Source organism: Ovis canadensis, chromosome 3 (genome assembly GCF_042477335.2).
Source record: "Ovis canadensis isolate MfBH-ARS-UI-01 breed Bighorn chromosome 3, ARS-UI_OviCan_v2, whole genome shotgun sequence".
Taxonomy (NCBI): Eukaryota; Metazoa; Chordata; class Mammalia; order Artiodactyla; family Bovidae; genus Ovis; species Ovis canadensis.
In genome coordinates, this window is record NC_091247.1 from 148,625,733 (window position 1) to 148,645,931 (window position 20,199).

Consider the following 20,199-nt stretch of genomic DNA (forward strand, 5'->3'; position numbering starts at 1 on the left):
AGTTCTGAGAATATAATAAACTGTAAATTGAGCCTTTCAAAATAAAGCTGAAAGCAGGGAAATTAATTGGGTGGGAGAGTCTTTTAATTTGGCTGGTTTGAGTGTGAATAATTAAATTATAATTACTTAATCTCAAATGAATATGTTAAAACATCCCATTGGCCTAATTTCTTAATTACCTTGAAATATTTTGCTTTGGAAAAATATCTTGTTCTTTCATAAACTGGAAGTAAATCTAATTTGGTTTCCAGTTTCTCTTATATGTTAAAAATACTAAAATAATTTGAAAAATATGCAGTTCTACATATGTTAACACACTCAATGAGAATAAACATATACTGTAAAGTAGCCTGTTTTAGAACTATTGAACTAAAATTTTAAGTGTTATCACTTTCTAATTGACTTAGGTAAGTAAAAGGGAAAAGTTGGTATAACTCACATCTCTACAACAGAAAAATCACTATTTTGTCTGTCACTTATCCTGTTTTTTGTTTTAAGAAAAAATTTTAAATAAGGAAATTATGAAGAATAAATGACAAATACTTCCATCCCTTCTTAAATTAATAACTGCGAACATTTTTTCAATTTGCTTCAAACCTTTGTAATTTGATGTTTAAACAACTGTACTTTCCAACCTTCTCCTGAGGAAACTATATTAGGAACTTTTTTTGCATGTGCAATCCCTAAATAACATGTAGTGCTGTTTTTGAGTTTTTAAGTTCATATGAACTGATGTCTTTTTCTGCACCATTCCTTTTTCTGTAAATATTTTTATAATTAGTTTTGATAGAGGTGAGGTGAGGTGAGGTGAGCTGAGGTGAGGTGAAGTCGCTCAGTCGTGTCCGACTCTCTGCGATCCCATGGACTGTAACGTATTAGGCTTCTCCGTCCATGGGATTCTCCAGGCAAGAATACTGGAGTGGATTGCCATTTCCTTCTCCAGGGGATCTTCCCAACCCAGACGCTTTAACCTCTGAGCCACCAGGGAAGCCCCTTTGATAGAGGCTCATTAATTCTTTTTAAATATGAATAGAATTTTATCATGACTGCCACGTATTTTATGTCCCTTCTCTTATTGATGAACATGTGGGCTATTTTCAGTTTCCACTGTTATTTTATGGTGCTGCAGTGAATACCTTTGTATATATGTGCAAGAGTTTCTCTATGCAGAATACAGTCTTGATTCTCCCAATAATGTCTCAAGGTGACTGTACCAATTTATGCTTGTGGACAGATTTTTAAATTTGTAATAGTATGGCCAAGTAGGAGCTAAACCTGTTTTTATTTAGTATTTCTTAACCGTGCAATTCAATGTTAATTTCAGAAATTCCACCTTTGAGTGGTTGGATGCTTAAATACATTTTGTTGATACTTTATAACAAACATTTGGAAAATAGACTATAACTACCGTTTCTTCAACCATCAAACTCAGCTATTTATAATCATTTTTGTATGTTCCTTTCTTGTGTTTTTCATAACATTATTTTACCTGTCCTGGTCATAATTTTTACTTTTTAATACTACTTTATATTATATTTTTGTATATACTAATATTTTATTATATATTCCTATATATTGTATTGTTACAGCCAAGGTCCTTTTCATATATTGATGTGAATAGAGCAATTAATAATTACATATTAATTTATTCTTCTATTCTTCATTATTCCACCATTTGGCATTTCAAACCATTTATGTGTCTTAAAAATTGTTCTTCACAGAGAAACTTGTGATTGGGTCGTGTAGGAAGCCTTCAGATTCCTGGGATCAGGATTATGATTCTTTTGTTTTACCCCTGTTGGAGGACAAACAACCGTGCTATGTATTATTCAGGTTAGATTCTCAGAATGCCCAGGGATATGAATGGATATTCATTGCGTGGTCTCCTGATCATTCTCATGTAAGTAATTTTTTGGTAACTTGTTTAACATTAAATGGAGAAGGAAATGGCAACCCACTCCAGTATTCTTGTTTAGAAAATCCCATGGACTGAGAAGCCTGGTCGGCTATAGTCCTTGGGGTCTCAAAGAGTTGGAGACGACTGACTTCACTTCCACTTTCACTTTAACATTAAAAGCTAAAAAATTTTTTTCTGAAATATTCCTAGGCCAAGCAAAAGTTAGGAAGCAATAGTCTTTTTCATAGAAGGGAATGACGATAGAAAAATATCCTCGGATTGGTAATGTAGAACCAAGGATAATTTACCAAGATTCAGAAATCTTGACCTTGATTGAAATCAGAATAATTATTATTGATTTTAAATTTAAAAATTTGTGGCTATTATAAATGACTTTCTGGACCTCTGAAGAATAAAGGTTACTATTTTGCTCTGATCATAATAAATAATTTTTACAGAACTGAGCATTATATGAAATATTCTTAATAGCTACCATTCAGGTGATGAGCATACATACAGATAAGTATTTCTTTTAGGAAAGTTGAGTGATGGTGGTTTAGTCACTAAGTCACGTCCGACTCTTGGACTCTTGCGACCCATTGACTGTAGCCAGCCAGGCTCCTCTGTCTATGGGGATTCTCTAGGCAAGACTACTGGAGTGGTTTGCCATTCCCTTCTCCAGGGTATCTTCCCGACCCAGGGATCGAACCTAGGTCTCCTGCATTGCAGGCAGATTCTTTACCAACTGAGCTATGAGGGAAGCCCTTAAGTGATAGAACAAAAAAAATTAATATATGGATACAGTCCAATATTTTAAAGACTTAATTCTTTCTTCTTATAGAAAAATAATAATTTTTAAAGTTTTGTAGATATCATTCTCAAAAGTCATCCCCTCCTATTTAACTCTATATATCTTGTCTGAAAGAAATATTGGATTTGACAGTGCAAAATTATGAAATGATTTCTACTGGTTGGCAGTTATCTTTAGTAGTTTCCCGTAGATGCTATAAATATCAGACTCCTTAATAATAGTATATTTTATAATTCTTTTCATCTTTGTCCCTCATAGAATGTTTTATGCCATAGTTATGCCATGAATATTTGATTTTTAATTAGTAATATCTCACCTAGACTTGCTTTGAGTAGAATGTCACTATCAAGATTACTTTATTTCAATGACTTTAAAGTAGTGTTTTAAGTAGCTTCTTTTAATTCTTGAACTCATTTTATACTTTGAAAAAATGAAGAATTTTTTAAAATTTAGCTTTTTCTACTTTTTGAAAAATGACTTATAAGTTGAGATCTACCTTAGTAGCTATTGATGTTTTAGATGCCAATGTTATGATGCCTATCTGTATATGCACATTTTAGCATGTTACACCTGATGGACTTTGTCATAGTTTGTTTTTAATGTGCTTGACGGTTTTAAAACATTCATTAAATGCTCTTTTTGTAATGATAGTCTTCACCTGTGAACTTACAAGTAAACTTTCACAATTACTAGGTTCGTCAAAAAATGTTATATGCAGCAACAAGAGCAACTCTGAAAAAGGAGTTTGGAGGTGGCCACATTAAAGATGAAGTGTTTGGAACAGTAAAGGTACAAAACTTATATTATATATGGAGTCTATGTGTTGCAGTTAAAACACTTAAAGAACTTCTAGGTAATGGAGTAATTAATGTGAATTCTGATTGGTAAATCTGTAAACATAAGAATAAGAGGAAACATTTCATATGATATGCATATCAACTGAAACATACAATACTCACCCTTTAAAAATATGTTGACATCTCAGTCTTCAAATGCTAGAATCTCTCTTAGAGATAATTTAGTTCAACGCCTCATTTAGTTCAACCTTTTCATTTTAAGGATGAGTTAATAGGCTCAGAAAATGAGAGACTACTTAAAAGAAACAGTGGTTTTTAGGTATTTTGAACATTAATACTCATAATATGGAAGCAATAACTATTTTATTTAAACTAGAATACTGAAAGGTAAATTGATGATTGGGGTAATTGTTGATTAATATGTATGTTAAGATTAAGAATTTACTTCATTATAAAATTTGTATGGTAAATACATGTATTTGTACATATACCCCCACATTCAGAAAATTACAGTGTATTTTTTGAACAAATTTTTTGTTTTGTATTCAGAGCTTTTATTGTGATTCAGTGACTATTACATTCTGATGGGTAGAGCACAAGAATGGAAATGCTTTGCTTATTCACATTAGTTGTGAAGTGGTCTGGTTTCTCAATTCTAGTTTCAGTCTTCCAAACCACAAAATGTTGATGAGAAGTAAATTTATTTGAAGTAATTTTTCTTTTAAATAAGAACTATAATTATTTTCTATAAATAATTATATAAAATAAGAACTAATTATAGTACAGAATTCATAATCTGAGGATGCTGATTATTAAATAATTGTGGGGAAGGCTTCCCCAGAAGGTTAGTAGTAATTGTCCTGTAGACTTGAAGCACGATCAGGTTCATCATGTGTCTGGCATTACCACCACCACCTCATACAAAAGAGTAGTAATTTTAAAGCTTTAGGAAATGAAGCATAGCTACTCCCCTTAAAACTTTTTGAAAACTGTAGAATAAAATATTTTTAAAAATAGGGAAGTAGTAAGATTCTTGTTACCATTTATTTTCAATTAAAATATTTTTTTTGTTAAATTAATAATTTTGTTTTTCCTAAAGTAGCCTGACAACTAGTAAGTCAATTTCTGTGCTTACAGGAAGATGTATCATTACATGGGTATAAAAAATATTTGCTGTCACAGTCTTCTCCTGCCCCGCTGACTGCAGCTGAGGAAGAATTACGACAAATTAAAATTAATGAGGTATGTTACCATTTTGAGCAAGATTTTAAGTGCTTAAAAGTATTGTAATTTTTAATTAATAGATGAAGAGGTAACTGGAGAATAAATAAGTTGAATAGCTAACATTCTGTTCCATTTAGAGACAAGACCGTGTTCAATGTGTTTTTAGGAAAAACTTGGAAGTAAATATTAAACTTCATGTCAATTTCATAAATAGCTTTCTCCTGTCTTTATAATATATGGGTTAGATTAGTAATCCTCCTGTTAGAAGTACAGCTGTTCTTAATTTTATACTTTGAATTCTAAATAAATGGGAAAAGTATATGTTACTTACATAGTGTGAGGGATATGATATCTAATAAGGTTACCTGAGGAAGGTTTGTTTTGTTATTTCAGAGAATACTAATGGCAAAGAGAGTAAAACGTATATGCTATAGTGTGTTTAGGATTTCTAGAGGCTCTGTAAGTTGTCTGTGGGCACTGCCTGGATGGGTGTGTGCACATACATATATATACATATATAGGAGATGGTTATATGAGTACTTGTTTAGCATATGAGTCAATAAATTTCATCCATATTATAGTTTATCATTTCTAATGTATTCATTGCAGCAATAGGTACTGTATTTCTACTGGAATTTTACAGAAAAGAACAAGTAGCAGAAACTACTGTTCACTTCTCTGAGTAACGGACTAATAAGAATCAGTCTGGAAAATGAATATTATTTATATTGACCTGATAGCAAGGATCTATCGTTATTATTTTAACTCAAGTTATTGGAGTATGGATTTTTACGTGATTTTTTTTTTTAACAAGTTTGATAGTTTGTTTTATTCCTTGCAATCAGAACCCAGAGGATCTTATTGGGGTATGCATTTGCATATGTTCTATAATGTTTTCATTATCCAATGCCATTTATGCTGTAGCATCTCCATTCATTTTTTTTAAGTAAACTTTCAATTTTGACTTTGTTGCAGTACTGCAAATGAGACCCTATACTAAAGTATCTTTTATTGAGTATGAAAGTCTTAAATATGTGCATTGAAAGCTTTCTTGAAGTACTCTTCTTCCAAAACGTGCACACCCGTGTTCTTAGGAATGAAAGCTCTTAAGTCTGGAACTTCTGCAGTAGTATAATTTGCCGAGCTATGTTGTCTTTGTATATTGTTTGTACTCCTTTCAACTCTGCATGGTGTTTGTGTTGCACTTTATGTCTAGAGGAACAAAGTTCTATACATATTGTATTTATATCACAGTGTTCATAAGTTTTATCAAGTAAAATATCATAATTAAAAGTATAATCTGAAGATACTTCAGAGAGCTTGTGTATAGCTCATGGCAGTTGTGCCAAACCAAACATATAAACAAAGTCCTGCTAACGTTGCACACTCACTCAGATGTTCACTTTTGGCATTTTCATCAAAATGTGGCATACGCTCTGCATGTTGACAAAGTGCTAGCAGAACCTGAAACAAATGTGAACAATTTGCCTTTTAAGTTCATAGTGTTTTAAGTGTTACTTTTAATTATATTTAAATGGGCAGAATTAATTATATTAAAAGGGTGGAATGGCACTCTGTAGAGTTTAGGTTTTCTTTGCCATCTGAGACTGCTTAATGCTAAAATTCATCAGTAAATTGAATCTGTCATACTAGGTACAAACTGACGTGAGTGTGGACGCTAAGCATCAAACACTACAAGGAGTAGCATTTCCTATTTCTCAAGAAGCTTTTCAAGCTTTGGAAAAATTGAATAACAGACAGCTGAACTATGTGCAATTGGTAAGAGACATATGATTTTTATGAAGTGGCTTCTCTCTTCGGGACCTTTGGCTTATATTAATATAAGGTTTGTTTTTAATGGATTTTAAGTGTTTATTTTTTATTCATTGTTTTTAAACTTACAAAAGCAAATATATTCACTGGAAAAAGTGAAATTATGTAACTTTCCCCTTATCTCTTTGTTTTTTAATTATAAATTTTAAATTTCTGTGTATCTATTTTAATAACTTTTTTGTTTCTATTGACAGGAAATAGATATAAAAAATGAAATTATAATTTTGGCCAACACAGTAAATACAGAACTAAAAGATTTGCCAAAGAGGATTCCCAAAGATGCAGCACGTTATCATTTCTTTCTGTATAAACATTCTCATGAAGGAGACTATTTGGAGTCTATAGGTATATGGTACTTTTTTTTTTTTAACATGTTGCTTTTTGTTTGCTGATTGGCATTTCATCACTATATTCTTGCTTATGTCTTGACCAGAGGGCTTAATTGTAGTTTTACAAGATTTAGTATTTGCTTTAATTGATATGCTGCTAATTGGATTTATTATTATTTTAATTTACAGTGTTTATTTATTCAATGCCTGGATACACATGCAGTATAAGAGAACGAATGCTGTATTCTAGCTGCAAGAGCCCTCTGCTAGAGATTGTAGAAAGACAACTACAAATGGATGTCATTAGAAAGGTAATTACCTAATTGTTTATCTAATTTATTTTACCTAATTTATCTTATTAATACATTTAATACCTATTTAAAATTCTTCAATTTTTATTACATTTTTATTTTTCATGTAATTCATGATGTACTGTAATTTGTAAATGAAAAGGTTTTTTTTTTCCCCTTGTTCTCATCATGAATCCTTAGGAAATTCTCTTAAGTGCTTGGGGATGATCTATTATGATCCCAGCCTCCCTGTAGATCTAATGTTTAGCCACAAGGTACATGTGGCTATTTAAATATAAATAAAAATTAAATGAAATTTAAATTTCAGTTCCTTAAAAGCACTAGCCACCTTTCAGATGCTCATTTTAGCTACATGTGACCAATGGCACTGTATTTGGTGCAGAATTTTGAGGGTAAGTCCACATTGCAGAAAGTTCTGTTGGACAGTGCTACTAACGCTGCTTATTTCTTATTTTCTCAAGACTTTATTAGTAAGAAACCACAGTCTTCATTTATAACTGAGTCATGGGGTGTTGAGAATCTTTCCAGTTGTTGGGAAAGAGTATGAGCATAACATAAATTTGGGGAACTAAGTTACAAGTTCTCTTAAATGCAGGTGAGTCATGGGGAAACATATGGTTTATTCTTGACCTCTTCAACTCCTAAAACACAGGTCCTTACAAATTACCAGTGTTTTAGGTACTGAGCATTTTAAGAGCTTTTGAAGTTCTTAAGAATCACCTATAGCAGGCTCACTTTTTCTACCAGAAGACCAGATAGTATTTTAGGCTTTGCCAGACCACATATGGTCTTTTTCACATATTCTTGTTTTATTATTTTGTTTTTTACAACCCTTTAGAAATGTAGAACACACTCTTAACTTGAACAAGATTTGTCCTGCAGGCCACAGTTTGCCAGCCTGTGTAACAGAGTGATTTCAAGTGACCCAAGTGATGAAGGCTCCATTAGTAATGTTTCTGGAAAATATAGTGTACTAAAGCCGAACAACTTAAGAATATAGTGATGATTCCTACTATACTACCTTTAAACATTAGTTAAACTGGAGAAGAAAGAACCAAACAGAAAATAAATATAGTGGATTATATATTAAAGCAACTCCATTTAGCTCCCACCTCCTCCTCCCAAAAAAGATTCAAGTGAACTATTTTCATATGGTCTTGGGTTCTTTCTTGCTGGAATGGGTATTATGTATTTATCTGTGAGCATTCATACCTGCAAACGTTGTTTGTATTAGGTTTTGAATGTTGTGTTTTTTCATACTGCATTACACTTTGCTAATTTCACCTCTTATAGATCGAGATAGACAATGGGGATGAGTTGACTGCAGACTTCCTTTATGAAGAAGTACACCCCAAGCAGCATGCACATAAACAAAGTTTTGCAAAACCAAAAGGCCCTTCAGGAAAAAGAGGAATTCGAAGAATAATTAGGGGTCCAGCTGAAACTGAAGCTACTACTGAATAAAAGTATTATAATACTAGTTTTTTAAAAGTCCAGCTTTTAGTACAGGAGAACTGAAATCATTCCATGTTAATATATAGTAGAGGGAAAAATTGTACTTTTTGAAAATTAGCACTTTTCACTTCTGTCTGTTTATAAAATTAATGTTAAAGAAGACTTATGATTTCTGAGTTAAATCTAGAAAAGAGTTCAATATAATGATGTTTAATTTCATCACAGTTTTCATAGAGTGATTATTCCACACTTTTCATATAATTCTTAAAATTTTATACAGTTGGGCCAATTCCAGAAAAGGCTAATGTCTAAAAGTAAGATACCAGTCTTATTACTGTTTGGTGATACATCTTTTTTTTTTTTTAAGGGAGAAAGACCTTAAAATATTCATTCCACTTAATGAATATGTTAAGGACCAGGTTAGGTTATTTTCTAAGCTGAAAACTTCATGTGCCTAGGAAAAAGTGGAAAGTTGCTTGCTCTGAAGAGCAGTGCTCACTCAGACTGTGGGATCATATCTGCAATGTTTAGACAGTGCTTTATTGCAGCAGTCTTTTCTATTTGACTTTGTGGTTTTTTAAATGGCTTTAAAATTGCAGAAGATCAGCTCACTCTGAAATCTTAAAGGTACTAGATATTTTCTATACTATAGGACTTCTGATGATGTTGAAAGACATGTTTAAACAACTTTAGTACATTCTCATTCTAGTGCTATAAAATTTTTTCCATTTCAAAAACAAGTCATTTCATTATATGTACTGTGAGGCAAAATATTTATGTTTAATTGAACATCAAGTTAATATTCAAAAGAAAACAAAATTGATGTCAACAATATTGAAAACATTTTAAACATCACAATTGATTTGTCTAAAACCATACACTAATAGGCAAATTGTTCTTTATCACTTTTGAATGAATGTTCAGATTTAATAAAATTATTTTAAAGTCCTGGTACTCATCAGCCTAACACAGATTAAGAATATGTTTCAGTTTATATCATATTTCAAAACACATTTAACTGTTTTCTAAAGCTTTACATTTTTAGTTAAAACCTCCAGAGATTTTGAGCCTCATTTTCGTCAATACTTGAAATAGAGGGAGCTAGAACACTTCATCGTGTGTAATCTGATAAACCTGCTGCAAGAGCCATAATTTTGAGGACTTTTCTAAGTGAATCGTGGGGATCCAGGATTTAGAATTTCTTGATCTAAACTTTATGATGCATAAAGCAAATACCAGACATGCACATTTCATAGTATGAAATGAGAAAGTCATTTTTACACTTTATTATCTAAGGTAATATATGCACCTTTCAGAAATCCAATGTGTGTTCAACTAAAGCATGTTAGAATAATTATGAGTTGACAGATTTTTTTTTTCTAGAATTAGTATTTGTGTGGGGGTTTGTTTGTTTACAAATAATCATATTTGCATATTTAAACATGCAATATAATTACAGTAATATTGCACTTTTTTACAAAAGAGTTACGTTTTTCGGTGGGTACACACACACAAACACATACACACTACTGCATTGAGACTCCTGGAACTGTGTTGACTATAGACCAAGCTGCTGAAGCTCTTATTTTCAGTCAGGAAGAATGTTAACCTGTCATAATGGTATAAAATAATTTAGTAGTGAATGTTTTTCTTTCTATACCATCCATGTGCAATTATACTCTTAAACTCTATTACACTACATGAAAGTGAACATTCCAGAATATAGATGTGATTATATAATCTTTAATTATTAAACCAATGATTGTTGAAAATCAATGATGCATTTGTTATAGAGTATAACTCATCGTTTATGTTTTAGGTGATGTCATAACAATAGAAAGTGAATAAAGTATTCCCAGTAAATTTATATAGCAGTGAAGAACTACATGCCTTCTGTGGACATTTTATAAGTGCATTTTATATTGCAATAAAATTTTTCTCTTTAAATTGTGTCCTAAGTTGGTTTTCTAGTATAACCTTTCTTTTTTAATGTTTGGATAAGTCTACATAATGCAATTGGCTTTCCTGGTAGCTCAGGTGGTAAAGAAAACACCTGCGATGCGGGAGACCTGAGTTCGATCCCTGGGTTGGGAAAAGCCCCTGGAGAAGGGAATGGCTACCCACTCCAGTATTCTGGCCTGGAGAATTCCATGGACTGTACAGTCCACGGAGTTGCAAAGAGTCGGACATGACTGAGCAACTTTCACTCAAATAAGGCGATACTTGTTGATGGGTTAGAAATCCATTCATCTGTTTGTTAATTAACCTATCTACATCGAAAAGGATTTTAACTAGTTTGAAACCTAAGCAGGTTGTATCAATAGAGTGCTTAATAGATGAGAACTTTCCCACTACTGCAGCAATAATGGAAATGGCATTATTGGTTTCTGCTGTGATAGCAGCAACCCAGAAGAGTAGGGTGACCAACAGACTTGACAGTAAGCTGTTAAGAGACATTCATCCAACAAATACTGAGTGCATTCTGGTTTGCAATAAAGGATCAGATTGATCCTTTTTATTAGGGCTATATTACAAACTGGATGTCTTTGGTAGCAGTTTTACCAAGACAGAATTTCATTAAAAGGGCTAATTTTGAGAACTATTTTAAAAAGTTAAATTCTTTAAGGCATTTCTGCTCATTTCTGCCTGAGGTTCCTATACTGGAGTTTGGTACATACATTATTCGTGTGTTCTCTTTGCATATATGATCATACGTTAGAAACATTGGAGAGTTTTTCTTTCTGTTTTTAAAAATCCCTGATTCTAGGACTTCATCTCCAGAGATTTTGATAAAGAGTAGGTGGGCCCAGGAATCACAGTTCCACAAATGATTCATGGGTAGACATGACCGGGATACAGTTTGCCTTAAATGATATAAATTGAATGTTTCCCTCCATTCAGTCCACAAACTATTCCTACCTATTGGTCTATAGTGGTTATGATTAACGGTGATAATTGGCCCATGGCTCTCTCCGCATCCCTTGATCAGTCCAATCGGCTCAGCTGCTGGCAGGACCGCTGAAGGACCGAGCACGCGGCTGCTGCCTCAGGAAAACTGCTATTCCTCACCCTCTCTCCCAGTATCTACATGCCTTACGTCCTCATTTAATGCAGCCTCTGCTCAAGTGTCACCTGCGTAGAAAGGTCTTCCCTGACCTCCCAAGTCTGATTGTACTTCCTGTCCTCACACCTTAATCTTGCTTTATTTTTCCTCAAAGCACTTAAGAAATATGTATCTGTGTTGCTTGTCTCCATACAAGTTTGGTGTCTTTTACACTGATACATCCTCAGCACCTGCAACAGTGTCTAGGGCATAGTGGATACTTCATTTGTTGAATAAATAAAATGAGATTTTGCCTTTCCTTGGACAGTGGGGAAAGGAGCACGTTGAAGCAGTGATAGGTTCGGCACAGTGGCACTGGCCTCCATTGCTGTATTTCTGGGCAGGGCAAATGTCACTAGCACTTGCCCAGCCTCTTGCCTTCAGAAGACCATAGTGTCTACCCCAGGAAACTCCAGTATTGACCCATTCCCGAGTGGACTGTTCTGCGAAGACCAAAGAAATTTCTACTCAACAGCTAGTGCTGATCCATTACATCTGCGTTTGCTAGAATTCAGTTAGACTGTAGTGTCTCATAAACCCTTTATTTATATTTAAAAAATCTGTTCACTTCCACCTTTCCACTTCTAGAGACTTGGGCCAGAAAAGAACAGGAACTTCAAAGATCTACTCTCCACATACAAACAGCACCCACCCCAGCAAAGGGAGTGAAAGAGGAAAAGGTCTGAAGGATCCACCAGGTCTGGGTGAGGGAGAGGGGAAGGAAGGAGGGACAGGCTGAGGGGTGGGTCTCTTAAGAAAGGAACAGAGATGGGGCAACAGAGATGTCTCTTAGTTTGAAGAGGCTGGAAAGTTCTTGGAGGCCCCTCCCCTCCTCTTCCCTGCTACTCAACCAATGCTGGTGCTAGGGCAGGGGTCTCCTGTGCCCCCTCCACGTTCATGGCTTCATGAATGGAGGTGGGGTTAAATCAATTTCTTAGTCTCCTGTTATCAAGCTGCATGGATCAGAGCCCACAGGTCATGTCTGTGTGTGTGTGTGTGTGTGTGTGTGTGTGTATTTGTGTGAGAGAGAGATGCTGTCACATCCTGGCTACATGACTGCATCAGTTATGTATTGCTACCATACTAATGGTAGCTACAACTACCTCTAGATGTAGTGGTTTAAAATAGCAATTATTTTCCACAAGTCTCCTGGTTGGCTGACCTCTCTCACATCTGTGGTCTGCTGGCAGGTTGGCTGGTCTAGAATGATGTCATCTGAGATGTCTTTGCTCAGTACGGTCTCAGCAGCAGCCTGTTAGCCCTGGCTTCTTCTCATGGCAGTGGACAATGATTCAAGAGACAGAACAGAGAAAAGTAGTGCACAGGGGCTCTGGAGACCCAGGATTGGAACTGATATATCACTTTGTCTACAGTCTATTGGCCACAGTAAGTTACAAGACCATTCTGAATCCGAGGACCAGAAACATGAACTTTACCTCTTGATGGGAAGAATTACAGAAGTATATTGCAAAGGGCGTGGGTCTAGGGAACAGTGGAGAATTGCTGTCTAACACAATGAAAATGAGTGAGAAATTACTTAAACTTGGGGGCATCAATTTTCTCAATAAGAAAAAAAAAAAATAGGACCTACATTACAGAGCTATTAAATGTGATCCTGCTGTAGACTTAACGCTTGGCATAACAGTTCAGTTCAGTTTAGTCACTCAGTCATATCCAACTCTTTGCAACCCCATAGACTGCAGCATGCCAGGCCTCCCTGTCCATCACCAACTCCTGGAGGTAACTCAAACTCATGTCCATTGAGTCGGTGATGCCATCCAATGATCTCATCTTCTGTCACCCCCTTCTCCTCCTGCCCTCAATCTTTCCCAGCATAAGGGTCTTTTCCAATGAGTCAGTTCTTCGCATCAGGTGGCCACAATGTTGGAGTTTCAGCTTCAGCATCAGTCCTTCCAATGAATATTCAGGACTGATTTCCTTTAGGATGGACTGGCTGGATCTCATTGCAGTCCAAGGGGCTCTCAAGAGTCTGCTCCAACACCACAATTCAAAAGCATCTTCGGTGCTCAGCTTTCTTTATAGTCCAACTCTCACATCTATACATGACTACTGGAAAAACCATAGCTTTGACTAGATGGATGTCTGTTGCCAAAGTAATGTCTCTGCTTTTTAATATGCTGTCTAGGTTGGTCATAACTTTCCTTCCAGGAGTAAGTGTCTTAATTTCATGGCTGCACTCACCATCTGCAGTGATTTTGGAGCCTCCAGAAATAAAGTCTGTCACTGTCTCCCCATCTATTTACCATGAAGTGATGGGACCAGATGCCATGATCTTAGTTTTCTGAATGTTGAGTTTTATGCCAGCTTTTTCACTCCTCTTTCACTATCATCAAGAGGCTCTTTAGTTGTTCTTCACTTTTTGCCATAAGGGTAATATCATCTGCATATCTGAGGTTATTGATATTTCTCCTGGCAATCTTGATTCCAGCTTGTGCTTCATCCAGCCCAGCATTTAGCATGATGTACTCTGCATATAAGTTAAATAAGCAGGGTGACAATATACAGCTTTGACATACTCCTTTCTCTATTTGGAACCAGTCTGTTATTCCATGTCCAATTCTAACTGTTGCTTTCTGACCTGAATACAGATTTCTCAAAAGGCAGGTCGGGTAGTCTGGTATTCAGAAATGGATGTTTTCCTGGAACTCTGGCTTTTTTGATGATCCAACAGATTTTGGCACAACAGTTAGCTCTCCTCAAATGACAGGGAAGATGATTATGATCAGTATGATGACAGGCAGCATAGTAAAGTGCACAGACCGATGTCAGATGTCTGAGTTAAAATTCCAGCTCTGCAATTTACTAGCTGTGTAATATTGGGCAAGTTACTTTTCTTCAATTCCCTCATTTATAAAATGTGGATAGTATTATCAAATTCATAGGATTGTTATGAGGATTGTTGTTGTTGTCTAGTTGCTCAAGTGAAAGCGAAGTTGCTCAGTCGTGTCTGACTCTTTGTGACCCCATGGACTGTAACCCACCAGGCTTCTCTGTCCATGAGATTTTCCAGGCAAGGATACTGGAGTGGGTTGCCATTTCCTTTTCCAGGGGAACTTCCCAACCAGAGATCGAACCCAAGTCTCCTGCACTGACAGGCAGATTGTTTACCACTGAGCCACCTGGAAAGCATATACTTATTATGTATTATAATATTAGGGATAATATATATTTATTGTGAAGATTATATATCAATATAATATTAACATTACTATATAATATATATTATCCTATATATAAATATATATTGAACACAAAAGCATTAGTGGAAGAACTGAAGGACTATATATATACATATACACACATATTTATGTATATCCTGGATAATAATTAAATTTCCTTGTCATTTCTTTTAGCATATTTTTTAAGTTATTCTCTTAGTGGTATCCTGGGGATTACAATTAACATCTTAATTTACACAAAAATCTAGTTTCAAGTAATATAAACCTGATTTCAATAATATACAGAAACTTTGTTCCTGTGTAGACCTGTACCAGCCCCCTTCTTTGAACTATTATTGTCATATAAATTACATCTTTATGCACAAACACTGTGTGTCTGCCAACACAGATTTATAATTATTGCTTTATGACATTTATAATCACTTGGTTTAATCACACACACAAGATATCTGTGATGCCTCTTACATTTATGTGTATAATACCTTTCCTGGTGTTTTTATTTCTATTTATTTCCTGTGGATTATAGTTAGTCTCTAGTATTCTCTCATTTCAGCTTGAAGGATTTCTTCCTTTCTCAAAGGGCAGATTTTCTCCTGATAAATTCTCTCAACATTTGTTTCTCTATCGATGTCTTATTTTCTTCAATGTTTTAGAATTGTTTTGTTAGAATTACTGGTTGACACTCTTTCTTTCAGGCCTTGAATGTCTGGGTTTCCTGCTGAAGAATTAGATAATGAGCCTTTTGAGGATCCCTTATATCTGCTAAATCTCTTGCTTTGGCTGCTTTCAAGATTGTCTTTATTATGATGTATCTGGGAGTAAGATCTCTTTGAGTTGATCCTACTTGCAGTTTACTTTCTCGGTTGAGCGGCCTAACATTTTTCATCAAGTTTAGTAAGTTTTTAACCATTCTTTCTTCCAATATTCTTTCTAGCACTTTCACACCTCTCCTTCTGGAACTCTCGCTATACATACTTTGGTCACCTTGAAGCTGCCCCACAGATTTCTGAGGATCTGCTCATTTTTCTTCATTCTTTTTCTTTCTGTTCCTCAACTGATTTCTCTTCAAGACTGATGATTCTTTGTTTTTTGCCTGCTCAAATCTAGTTAGGCCTTCTCATGGATTTGTCATTCCAGCTATCGTACTTTGCAACTTTGGGATTTCTCCTTGCCTTCTTTTCATAATTTATATCTCTTCACTGATGTCATGTATTTGTTAGGACATTGTTCTCACGTTCTCCTTTAATTCATTATACACAGTTTCCTTTAGCTCTTGAACATATTTAAAATACTGATTTAAAAGTGTCTGTCTCATAAGCACAACATCTAGGCTTCCTTAGGTACAGTTTTGAGTGAAATTTTTTTCCCCAGATATGAATCATACTTTACTGTTTATTGGCATGTCTATTTTTATTGAAAGCTGGGAATTTAATATAATATAATGTGGAAACTCTGGACATCAGGTTGCCTCCTCCTCAAGGTTTGTTTTTGTTGTTAATTGTTTGATTTGTTGTTTATGTAGTGACTTTATGAGCTAATTTTGCAAAGTTTGTATTCTTCATGATATGTGGCCACAGAAATCTCAACTCAGCTTAGTCATCAGCTAATGAATCAATAAAGATTGCTTGACACCAATAAATCCCCCAGTTTTTGCCACAGGCTCTGTGTGCACCTCTGTGAGACACATCATCCACACTCAGCCAGGCAGTTTAGACTCTCCTTTAGTTTTCACTTCCTGCTGTCCAGAGCCTGAAGGTCAGCCAGAGGTTAGAGCTTAGGCCATCACAGATTTTTTGAGCATGCACATGGCCTTTACACATGTGCATGGCTTTCTGCATCCCCAAGAATGTATTGAAGACCTTTCAAAGCCATAATGAAGGTCTTCTCCCTCAGTTTTTCCTTTCAAGGATTTTAACCTATTGTTTGTACTATTCATCACTTTAGGCAGCTGTGATTAAAACATTTGCCAGCTACCCGATTTAGACAGAGGAGCCTGGCAGGCTACAGTCCACAGGGTCACAAGAGTCAGACACGATTTAACAACTAAACCAGTATATATATATATCTCAATGCTACTCCCTCATTCATCCCCCACCGGCTTCCTCCACTGTAACTGCTGTATAGTACAGGGAGCTCAGTTTGATGCTCTGTGATGACTTAGAGGGGTAGAATGGGAAGGCAGAAGAGAGGCTTAACAGACAGGGCATATGATATTGCTGATTCACGATTTCGTATAGCAGAAACTAATACAACATTATAAAGCAATTACATTCCAATATAATAAATAAAATATACTAAACTGAGATATAAATTTCCCAGTAAATGGTTTTGACAATGACTCTACATAAAAGCTTTTAGTGATACATTAGCTTTAGTCACATCAAATAGAGATAAACCTTTGAATAGAGTCTTCCAGGGAACCGCCAGACAAGTTAAATAACTGTAGTTCTTTTAGAATCAGGCTGTGAAGAACTCCAGTTCTGTTCTGTTCCGTCTGGTACCAAAAATGTGGGCTTTTTTTTTTTTTTTTAAGTTACTGCTGAGCTAGGAAGCAGGGGATGGGAGTAGGGTAAATTAAAATGCCACAAAGTTTGTTGTCTTTATTTTTTGTTGTTGTTGTCTTTATTGAGCTGTTTTCCTTGAATAAATGCTCATGGGGTTGCTGCAAGCTTTTGATTAATTTCCACTTCTGAAAAAGTCAATTCTGACAATTATTGCCGGCCTTTTTTTTTTTTTAATGGAGAGAAGAATTTTTAAAGCTCCTTTGCCATTTTCTAGGCCTGAATATTCAAGGGCTGATACTATTATTAATCTTTCTTGGCAAAAGAATAATCTTGGTATGGCAGGGCTTCCTAATATGTTTAACAGAGTAAATAATAGCATGTTCCCTTCTAACTTATGAATTGATTTAAGAATATTTGACCAATGAATGCCAACAATGGAAGTGATATTATTTTTAAACAGATATTGGTCAGCATGTCAATATTTTTAAGGTCAATATTCATTAACTTATAATAGTCAAACTCTGTTATGGTTATAAAGGATGCTAGTCTTTGTCTAAAATATATAATGGGATATGATTTCTTGACAGTAAAAGTTCTATCATTATTTACACATTTTATAAAGGAGAGGATGGGCTAAGGATGTAGTCTCCATTTAACTTTTCAATTCTTTTATTTTCCAGGTTTATTGAGATAAAATTGACATATAACACTGTGTAAGGTTAAGGTGTATAACATGGTGACTTGCTACACTTACATATTGCAAAAAGATTATCACCATACTGTTAGCTCCTTTCTAATTCTTAAAAGAGGTAAAGACACTATCTGGCTGTTAGATTGGCTGTAGCAGAAGAAGGGGCCTGTCACAACCTAGAGTTTAGATATCAGTATTATGGAACAGCCTGAGATGATCAGTCTCTGAAGATTTAATTCATACTACCTAAATTTTCAAGGTACTTCACTCTAAACAAGAATGTGATTTTTCCTAATCATAAAAATACATTCTGGACATCCCTGGGGGCACAGTAGATAGGAATCCATTTGTCAATGCAGGGGACATGGGTTTGATCCCAGTTCTGGGAAGATTCCACGTGCTGCAGAGCAACTAAGCCTGTATTCTACAGCTTGAACCCACACGCTGCAACTACCGAAGCCCGTGTGCTTAGAGCCTGTGCTCTGCAATAAGACAGGCCACCGCATTGAGAAGCCAGCGCACCAAAACAAAGAGTAGCCCCCGCTCACTGCAACTAGAGAAAGGCCGCTCACAGCAACAAATCCCAGTGCAACCAAAATAAATAAATAAATGAAATTTTTTAAAAAATTCCACGGTAAAAACTGATATGTAGATTACAACAGTCTTTGTCACTGTACATTATCTTCCAAAAGGTGAACCCAGACCAAAAAATCAAAATTAAAAAAAAGACTGCCAGATAAACATGGCATTCAGTTCAGTTCAGTCGCTCAGTCATGTCTGACTCTTTGCAACCCCATGAATTGCAGCATGCCAGGCCTCCCTGTCCATTACCAACTCCCAGAGTTCATGCAAACTCATGCCCATCGAGTTGAAGATGCCATTCAGCCATCTCATCCTCTGTCGTGCCCTTTTCCTCCTGCCCCCAATCCCTCCCAGCATCAGAGTCTTTTCCAATGAGTCAACTCTTCATATGAGGTGGCCAAAGTACTGGAGTTTCAGCTTTAGCATCATTCCTTCCAAAGAAATCCCAGGGCTGATCTCCTCCAGAACGGACTGGTTGTCCTTGAAGTCCAAGGGACTCTCAAGAGTCTTCTCCAACACCACACTTCAAAAGCATCAATTCTTCGGCACTCAGCTTTCTTCACAGTCCAACTCTCACGTTCATACACGACCACTGGAAAAACCATAGCCTTGACTAGATGGACCTTTGTTGGCAAAGTAATGTCTCTGCTTTTCAATATGCTATCTAGGTTGGTCATAACTTTCCTTCCAAGAAGTAAGCATCTTTTAATTTCATGGTTGCAGTTAACATCTGCAGTGATTTTGGAGCCCCCCAAAATAAACTCTGACACTGTTTCCCCATCTATTTCCCATGAAGTGATGGGACCAGATGCCATGATCTTCATTTTCTGAATGTTGAGCTTTAAACCAACTTTTTCACTCTCCTCTTTCACTTTCATCAAGAGGCTTTTTAGTTCCTCTTCACATTCTGCCATAAGGGTGGTGTCATCTGCATATCTGAGGTTATTGATATTTCTCCCAGCAATCTTGATTCCAGTTTGTCCTTCTTCCCACCCAGTGTTTCTCATGATGTACTCCGCATACAAGTTAAATAAGCAGGGTGACAACATACAGCCTTGATGTACTCATTTTCCTATTTGGAACCAGTCTGTTGTTCCATGTCCAGTTCTAACTGTTGCCTCCTGACCTGCATACAGATTTCTCAAGAGGCAGGTCAGGTGGTCTGGTATTCCCATCTCTTTCAGCATTTTCCACAGTTTATTGTGATCCACACAGTCAATGCAAAGCAAAGGATTCCCAGGTGGCTCAATGGTAAAGAATCTGCCTGCCAGTGCAAGAGATGCAGGAAACATGGGTTTGATTCCTGGGTCAAGAAGGTCCCCTGGAGGAGGAAACGACAGTCCACCTCAGTATTTCTTGCTGAGAAAATCCCATAGACAGATGAGCCTGGCAGGCTACAGACCATGGGATTGCAAAGACTTGGACATAACAACTGAGCACATAGTGCAAGGCAATCAGATTA

General features: G+C 35.7%; 3 protein-coding genes across 19 annotated transcripts in view; 1 reads left to right on the forward strand and 2 right to left on the reverse strand.

Annotated features, from left to right (window-relative positions):
- Nucleotides 1–8,598, reverse strand: part of TMEM117 (transmembrane protein 117) — a 647,436-nt gene extending 638,838 nt beyond the window's left edge. The window contains exons 1-2 of the mRNA XM_069584531.1: nucleotides 8,415–8,598; nucleotides 6,121–6,193 (exon numbers count right to left, since the gene is read on the reverse strand). The gene's annotated coding sequence lies outside the window, so the exon portion shown is untranslated. The remainder of the gene's footprint in view (nucleotides 1–6,120; nucleotides 6,194–8,414) is intronic.
- Nucleotides 1–20,199, forward strand: part of TWF1 (twinfilin actin binding protein 1) — a 51,213-nt gene that overhangs the window by 2,739 nt on the left and 28,275 nt on the right. For 3 of the 16 annotated variants that reach the window (XR_011255902.1, XR_011255903.1, XR_011255905.1), the window contains exons 3-10: nucleotides 1,722–1,900; nucleotides 3,402–3,497; nucleotides 4,643–4,747; nucleotides 6,383–6,508; nucleotides 6,757–6,907; nucleotides 7,081–7,202; nucleotides 12,349–12,440; nucleotides 12,951–13,146. Coding sequence is in view for 5 of the 16 variants with exons in the window: in XM_069584539.1 (XP_069440640.1) it covers nucleotides 1,722–1,900; nucleotides 3,402–3,497; nucleotides 4,643–4,747; nucleotides 6,383–6,508; nucleotides 6,757–6,907; nucleotides 7,081–7,202; nucleotides 8,496–8,666 (950 nt within the window). In the remaining 11 variants the exon portion in view is untranslated. Of the gene's footprint in view, nucleotides 1–1,721; nucleotides 1,901–3,401; nucleotides 3,498–4,642; nucleotides 4,748–6,382; nucleotides 6,509–6,756; nucleotides 6,908–7,080; nucleotides 7,203–8,495; nucleotides 10,605–12,348; nucleotides 12,465–12,950; nucleotides 13,303–18,144; nucleotides 18,783–20,199 lie in introns of those variants that run through there. The other 13 variants (XR_011255899.1, XR_011255901.1, XR_011255898.1 and 10 more) reach the window with 12 other exon arrangements.
- The window catches only part of IRAK4 (interleukin 1 receptor associated kinase 4), a 37,386-nt gene continuing 34,897 nt past the window's right edge, over nucleotides 17,711–20,199 (reverse strand). Inside the window, exon 12 of one of the 2 annotated variants that reach the window (XM_069584537.1) lies at nucleotides 17,711–20,058. In XM_069584537.1, coding sequence (XP_069440638.1) covers nucleotides 19,918–20,058 — 141 coding nt within the window. In that variant the 3' untranslated portion in view covers nucleotides 17,711–19,917. The remainder of the gene's footprint in view (nucleotides 20,059–20,199) is intronic. The other variant, XR_011255895.1, reaches the window with a different exon arrangement.